Consider the following 8,101-nt stretch of genomic DNA (forward strand, 5'->3'; position numbering starts at 1 on the left):
TTTCCTATTTTTTCTTCTACCTCTCTCATTTGACTTTTCAAATCCTTCTTGAGCTCTTCTAAGAAGGCTTTTTGAGCTTCAGATCAGTTCATATTCCCTTTTGAGGTTCCAGATGTGGGTTTGTTGACAGTGTTGTACTCTTCAGAATTTCTGCCTTGATCTTCACTCTTCCTATAATAAGAATCTATCATACATTTCTTTTTGCTCATGGTGTTTGCTTATTTCCTGGTCTTTAAAGAGATTAAGCTCTTCTGCTGGGGAGCAGAGGGCAATGACCCAAGCTTCTTGTGTTGGGAGCCTAGGGCCTGGTCGCTGGCTTTGTGCGCAGGGGCTTCCAATGTTGGCAGTTGGAGGTTGTAGGGTTCTGGCAGCTTACCTGGTGTTGGGCTGGAATCAGCAACACTGGAACTCTCGGTTTAGGATTGGGTAGTGTAGCTCCTGGAGATTTCCTGCTCACCTGGGCCTTTCCTTCCTTTTGCTTTCTTCAGCTCCTTTCATATGGATATTGTAGGGTGTTTATCCACCTGGTGCCCCTTGGAGTGCTGCTTCCCTTAGTTTTGCTGAGGTACTAGGAGATATCTTCTTCTTCTTTATTTATTTATTTATTTATTTTTAGGCAATTGGGGTTAAGTGACTTGCCCAGGGTCACACAGCTAGTGTCACGTGTTTGGTCTGAGGCCAGATTTGAACTCAGATCCTCCTGACTTCAGGGTCGGTCTACTGTGCCACCTAGCTGCCCCTTGGAGAGCCGGCTGCTGTAGAATGCCCAGGCATCTGGTGGTTTTCCAAGCTGATTTCCACCAGTTCTCTCCCCCCCCCTTCAGTGAGGCACTTGGGGGTCCAGGTGTTGATGTTTGCTTGCTCCACCACCTGGGCTTCAGGATCTCCTCCAGGTATACTAAGGTGGGGCTTTTCACTAGCTTGTTGGGATGCCTCCCGTTCAGTACTACTCCCTTTCCCTCAGGGTGAGAGGGGCCTTTCCCATTAATCCCTCAAGCTACCTGGGCTGCTGGCCTACTGCATCCCATTTTTCTTCTGGTTCAGCTGTTACAAGGTTTTTCCTGGGGTGATATTTTCTGGGCTTTCAGGGGTTAATAAGTGAGGGTAAGAGCGACTCACCTCTTACTCCACCATCTTGGCTCCCAGAAGCAGAAGTCCTCTTTCTATCTCTTGCTGTTGCACTTTGTTGGTAATATATAGAAATGCCAATGATTTATGTGGGTTTATTTTATAGCCTGCAACTTTCCTAAAGTTGTTTATTACTTCAAGTAGTTTTTTCCTTGATTCTCTAGGATTCTCTAAGTATATCATCATATCATCTGCAGAGTGATAGCTTTGTTTCTTCTTTACATATTTTAATACCTTCAATTTCTTTTTCTCTCTTATTGCTAAAGCTAGCATTTCCAGTACAATATTGAACAACAGTGGTGATAATGGACATCCTTGTTTCACCCCCCCATACTATTTTTCCTCCTGTTTATCCTTCTCTCTCTTTCCTTTCACTTTGTTCCTTCTCAAAAGTGTTTTGCTTCTGACAACTCCCCAATCTGCCCACTCTTCTGTTAGGTCCCCCTTTCTGTTACCTCTTTTCCCTCCTACTACTCTGTAGGGTAAAATAGATTTCTATACCCAGCTGAGTGTGTATGTTATTGTCTCTTTCAGCCAATTCTGATAGGAGTAAGGTTCAAGCATTGCCTGTCACCTCCCTCCCATCTTCTCCACTTTACTGTAAAAACTCTTTTATGCCTCTTTTATGTCAGATAATTTACCCCATTCTACCTTTCCCTTCCCCTTTCTCTCAGTGCATCCCTGTTTCTTATCCCTTAATTTTATTTTTTCGGGCTATCACTCCATCATAGTCAACTCACACCTGTACTCTCTGTATATCTATATTCCCTCTGACTGCCCTAATAATGATAAAGTTCTTAGGAGTTACAAGTATCATCTTCTCATATAGGAATATCAACAGTTTAACCTTATTGAATGTTTTATACTTTGTTTCCTGTTTACCTTTTTATGCTTCCCTCAGATCTTTTATTTGAAAATCACATTTTCTGTTCAGCTCTGGTCTTTTCATCTGGAATTCTTAAAAGTCTTCTATTTCATTAAATATAAGGTTTTTCCTCCCAGAAGTATTATATTCAGTTTTGTATTTATGCTCAGTAGGTGATTCTTTGTTGTAATCCTAGCTCCTTTGCCCTTCAGAATATCATAGTCTAAGCCAATTCTTTAATGTAGAAGCTGCTAAATTCTGTGTTATCCTAACTGCAGCTTTACAATATTTGAATTGTTTCTGTTTGTTGCAGTATTTTATCCTTGACCTGGGAGTTCTGGAATTTGACTATAACATTGCTGGAAGTTTTCATTTGGGGAGTTCTTTCAGGAGGTGATTGATGGATTCTTTCAATTTCTTTTTTACCCTCTGATTCTAGGATATCAGGGCAGTTTTCCTTAATAATTTTTTGAAATATGATGTCTTGGCTCTTTTTTTGATCATGGCTTTCAGGTAATCCAATGATTTTTAAATTCTCTCTCCTAGATCTATTTTCCAGGTCAATTGTTTTTACAATGAGATATTTCCAATTTTCTTCTTTTTTTTTCATTTTTTTTATTTGATTTTATTGTTTCTTGGTGTCTCATGGAGTCATTAGCTTCCATTTGCCCAATTTTAATTTTTAAGAGATTTTTTTTCTGGGGTAGCTAGGTGGCGCAGTGGATAAAGCACCAGCCCTGAAGTCAGGAGGACCTGAGTTCAAATCCAGCCTCAGACTAAATACTTGACACTTACTAGCTGTGTGACCTTGGCACGTCACTTAACCTCAATTGCCTAAAAATAAAAAAATAAAAAAGATTTTTTTCTTCAGTGAGTTTTTGTACCTCCTTTTCCATTTGGCCTTTTCTACTTTTTTAGTTTTTTGTTTTTTGGGGGGTTTTTTGTTTGTTTTTTGTTTGTTTGTTTGTTTTTTGCTAGGTAGTGGGGTTAAGCAACTTGCCCAGGGTCACGCAGCTAGTAAGTGTTATGTGTCTGAGGCCGCATTTGAGCTTAGGTCCTACTGACTCCAGGGCCGGTGCTGTATCCACTGTGCCACCTAGCTGCCCCCAGGCCTATTCTACTTTTTAAGGAGTTCTTTTCAGTGAATTTTTTAACATCTTTTTGCATTTTTTGTGCTACTTTTACCAAGTTGTTGACTCTTTTTTCATGATTCTCTTGTAGCTCTCTCATTTCTTTTCCCAATTTTTCCTCTACCTTTCTTATTTCATTTAAAAATTCCTTTTTTTTTTTTTTGTGAGGGAACTGGGGTTAAGTGACTTGCCCAGAGTCACACAGCTAGTGAGTGTTATGAGTCTGAGGCTGGATTTGAACTCAGGTCCTTCGGATTCCAGGGCTGGTGTTTGATTCACTGCACCATCTAGGTGCCCCTAAAAAATCCTTATTGAGCGCTTCCAGGAATTCTTTTTGAGCCTGACCCCAATTCATATTTTTCTTTGAGGTTTTACATGTAGCCGTTTTTACATTGTTGTACTCTTTGAAGTTTGTGTTTTGAGCTTCCCTGTTACCACAGTAACTTTCTATGATCAGGTTATTTTTGTTGTTGTTATTGTTTTCTCATTTTTCTAGTCTATTTCTTTACTTAACTTTATGTTAAAGTTAAGGCTCTGTTCCTGGGATGGAAGGGAAACTTACTCAAGCTTCAGGTTTTTTTGTGCTGCTGGTTTCAGAACGAATTCTGGTGACCTGTAAGTTTTCAGTTCTTCTGAGATGGTATGATCTAAGAGATGTCATCACTGTTCTTCTGGCCTGTGCTCTGGTCTGTGAGCAAACACAAGCACTCTTTTTCTACCCTGGAACTGTGACCAGGGTCCCTACTCCTCTGTGGCTTCAAGCTCCAGTGCTTCTCCTTATCCTGGGACTGCAACCCAGATCCCAGTATGGGCAGTGCAGTAGAGTCCTGTACCCAGTGCCGTCGAAGGATCTCCTGTAAGCTCCTTCAGTTGTTTTGCCCACTTACTGTCTGTGGGCTGAGAACTCTGGAAGTCGCTGCCACCAGTTCAGTCATCCCCAAGGCCTGTACTGACTTCCCAAGCCCAACCTGTGCTGGCTTGCCAGGTACTGCCTGTGTTGGACTGTACTCTACTCTTACTCCACTGAAACAGACTTTTCCTGTCAACCTTCTGAGCTGCCTTGGCTGGAGAATTGTTTCTCCTTGTCCTTTTGTTGATTCTGTTGCTCCAGAATTCATTTCGAGGTGTTATTTTAAAGTTGTTTGGAGGGGAATTTGAGAAAGCTTAGGCAGTTCCCTGCCTTTACTCTGCCATCTTGGCCCACACTAACATCAGATTCCAGTGGGATTTTTGTATCTCTTTTCAAGCTATTAATTCTCTTTTCATGTTATAGTATTCACTTTGTTTTTTAGAATCTTATTTTTAGCTCCTTCATTAACTGTTCTAGGGCGCTTGTGTCCAATCTGCATTTTTCTTTGAGTTTTTTCTCGTAGATGTCTTCAAGTAATTGTCTTCTTCTTTAAGTCTTAGGCTTCTCTCTCACCTTAGTAGCTCCTAATAGAATGTACTTTAAAACTGTTCATTCTTTTGCTCTTCTAGCTGAAGCACGGAACTTGCCCCCCCTCACAGAGGCTCAAAAGAACAAGCTTCGACATCTATCAGTCGTCACACTGGCTGCCAAGGTCAAGGTAGGTTGTTGGAGCAACCCCACCCCTCCATCCCTCTTCACCAGTATTTATGGTATGATGTTTTCTGTGTTCCCTCTTATAGAAAGCATGTTGAAGTAGGGGAATCTCTGACCCAATTGTGATTCTCATTTTCTTCATGACATTTCTCATTATACATAACCATACAGGAGGGTAGACTTAGGACCCTTTAACTTCCCACTTCTATAGACTTAATGAGGACTTAGCCTTTTTGAGATTGATGTCCTAGGCAAATAGACAGGCATGAGAGGGGTATAAAAGGAAGGTTAAAACCCCCAACTTCTTATGGCAGTGGAGTGGGGGTAGGTCCCCTTTCTTTTCCTTTCAGCTTCTGAATTGGGGATGACAGAGCAGGTCAGATGGGAAATAGGTTCCTTTAGGATATTTATCCCTTTTTTATATATTCTTCCCATTCTTTTGATTTCAGTGCATTCCATATGCAGTGCTTCTAGAAGCACTAGCTTTACGAAATGTGCGGCAGCTTGAGGACCTCGTGATTGAGGCTGTGTATGCAGATGTACTTCGAGGCTCCCTGGACCAGCGGAACCAGCGGCTTGAAGTAGACTATAGCATTGGGCGTGACATTCAGCGTCAGGACCTCAGTTCCATTGCTCAAACCCTCCAGGAATGGTGAGGCTTTATCTTGTAACAGTAAGGACTATCTCTGTGATGGAATTTATAAAAGGGTTTGGTCCCCTGAGATAGGGCAGAAAGGAGGGACTTCAGAAATGGCTGAACTGGAGTAGGTAAAAGAACCATATGCACTAGTGGAGCTAAAGATTCTGAGAGTAGGGAGATCAACCATTATTTCCCTTACCACTGCAAAGAGAATAGTATCAGGAGAGAAGAAGGGATGGCGTGGAACTATGGTTTAGACCCAAAGTCCCTGAGGTGATGTTTGGGGTAAAGGTGCAGAAATGGTGCCACCTGAAAAATAACTTGTCATGAAGTTTCAATTACTTAACTCAGCCCTGAAGTCTTATTTACCCTTCAACTTCTCTTTGTTGTAGCCCTCCTGATTCTCATGGATTTCTCTCTACCATGCCCCAATCCATGTTTCTTGTTTTGTATCCCCTGTGATTTCATCTCGTCTTCTGCTTTCCCTTCGGTATCCCTTGCTCCATTTTCCCTTCAGTGTCTATTTCTTACTGTACCTTATCTCTCATTTCATATGTGTTCATCTCCCTGTCTGTCTTAGGGGATTTCGTGGTCTCCCCAGTTGACTCAAAGAGACACTGCTAAGATTCAAAATGTGGGACGTTGCATCTCAGCAAAGATGTGGATCCCAGAACCCAAGGCTCCCTTCAAACCAAGTCTGAAATTCATTGACCCCAGCAATACTCCTGGAACACCTTTTCCCCCTCTTTTTCCTGCAGGTGTATGGGCTGTGAAGTAGTGTTGTCAGGCATTGAAGAGCAGGTGAGCCGTGCCAACCAGCATAAAGAACAGCAGCTGGGCCTGAAGCAGCAGATTGAGAGTGAGGTGAGCGGAGTGTGAAGCAGGGTACAGGCTCTAGGGAAGGGGCAGTATATAAATAGTTTCTCTAACTTCTGTGCTCCACATCTTGGAGTGTGAAGGACAGTTAGGTTTGTACAGGAGTACTGGAGTAGTGAATTTAGCTGTGGAAAGTGGTGAACAGAGAGTAAAGTGTAGAGTGGGATGATACCATCCTTCCTACCTTGGCAGGTGGCCAACCTGAAGAAAACCATCAAGGTAACGACAGCAGCAGCTGCTGCAGCCACATCCCAGGATCCAGAGCAACATCTGACAGAGCTGAGAGAGCCTGCCCCAGGCACCAACCAGCGCCAGCCCAGCAAGAAGGCTTCTAAGGGGAAAGGGTGAGCCTACCCAATAGAAATTCCATGTTGCCAGGGATTGTGGTTACTTTAAACCAGGGCTGGGGGACCTGTGGGGAACCAAATCCTTTTGGGGATTTGTGCTGTGAAGTTTGGATTCAGTCAAAGGGCCACACTTGAGTACCTAGAGGGCCACATGTAGCCTCGAGGCCACAGGTTCCCCACTCCTGCTTTAAATCCTATGAATCTGGCTCCTCCAATCAGTCATCTGGGCGAGGTGTTAGAGGCCTTAGAATTGGAAGTTTCCCTTCGTGATCAATCTTTCTTTTCTCCTTGAACTAGGCTACGCAGCAGTGCCAAGATCTGGTCCAAATCAAACTGAAAGGACTCTCATTTCACCTTTGGGGATCTGGGGACTGACTGCCAGCCCCTTGGGAATCATGCCCCACTTCCCGTTTCCCTAGGTCTGAGCCCCAGCCTCTCCCTGCCCCAACCCCCATGGCTAATTTATACCTCCTTGAAAGGAGGCAAGTATAAGCCATCTTTCTGTCCCCATGTTGTGTATAACCCTATTTTGTGTGCATATTCTTTCCCTTTTCCAAAGCCTTTATGTGGGTGCGTCTTTGTCTGTATCTGTAACTGATTGGGTGTCTGGGGTTGTGCATGTCATTTGTGTGTCCCTCTTCCAATACCTCTACCCCTTGCATGAATGTTTCCCTCTTGCCCCTTGACTCTCTTGCCCCTTGACTTGATCCAAAGAGCCTTAGATTTCCCTGCCCTTTCTCTTTCCCTTGGGAATTCTGGGAGCCTATCCTTTATCCCAGGGTTCTCCTGGGAAACCCACGCCCTGTAATCCTGGACATGCTGGGATTGTTTCCTCCTGTCCCTACTTCCTTCTCAGGAGCACTGCTGCCTGGCTCAACCCCAGAACCCATAGAGACTGCTGCGGCTTGAGGTAATGTTGGAAGAAGTTTCCTGCCTACCATTGAGCATCCTGGGAAAGCCCAACAGAGCCCCTCAAGGGATTATTTTTCCTTGACAGGGTGGGATATGGATTGTATTAAAAAAAAAAGTCTGTGTGTGTGTGTGTGTGTGTGTGTGTGTGTATACACAGACACAAATGACATAAATAAATCTAAGAGAATTTATCTATGAATCTCCCCAGAGTTGAGTCTCCTCTGTTTATGAAACTTTTGTAGGAGGAGAATCATTAACTCTCAACGTTAATTCTCACCAAAGCCTATTATTGAAAAGGATAGCGAGCCCCATGGAGAGCCACCAGACTGAACACTGAGGTCTAGCACAGCCTCATGGGAGAGGATCCTGATCTCTAGGGGAATCTAAGAAAAAAGAGATCTTGATTATCTTGGTGACAAAATTGGAAGTAAAAAGGAGTTCACACATCTTCACACCCACCCACCTCAATCCAGGATGGTTTTTTTTTTACATTTTTTTTCTTTTCTTTTTTGGCAATTGGGGTTAAGTGACTTGCCCAGGGTCACACAGCTAGTAAGTGTCAAGTGTTTGGTCTGAGGCCAGATTTGAACTCAGATCCTCCTGACTTCAGGGCCGGTGCTTTATCTACTGCACCACCTA

The 8,101-nt window shown here is 43.3% G+C and overlaps 1 protein-coding gene across 1 annotated transcript in view; it reads left to right on the forward strand.

Moving 5' to 3' along the window:
* COPS7A (COP9 signalosome subunit 7A) overlaps positions 1-7,669 on the forward strand; it is a 28,541-nt gene extending 20,872 nt beyond the window's left edge. Inside the window, exons 4-8 of the mRNA XM_027843289.1 lie at positions 4,603-4,691; positions 5,137-5,339; positions 6,086-6,191; positions 6,396-6,547; positions 6,848-7,669. Of these exons, the coding sequence (XP_027699090.1) occupies positions 4,603-4,691; positions 5,137-5,339; positions 6,086-6,191; positions 6,396-6,547; positions 6,848-6,887 (590 nt within the window). The 3' untranslated portion in view covers positions 6,888-7,669. The remainder of the gene's footprint in view (positions 1-4,602; positions 4,692-5,136; positions 5,340-6,085; positions 6,192-6,395; positions 6,548-6,847) is intronic.
* Positions 7,670-8,101: the final 432 nt, after the last annotated feature.

This window comes from Vombatus ursinus, unplaced genomic scaffold, assembly GCF_900497805.2.
Source record: "Vombatus ursinus unplaced genomic scaffold, bare-nosed wombat genome assembly UNPS02014906.1, whole genome shotgun sequence".
Taxonomy (NCBI): Eukaryota; Metazoa; Chordata; class Mammalia; order Diprotodontia; family Vombatidae; genus Vombatus; species Vombatus ursinus.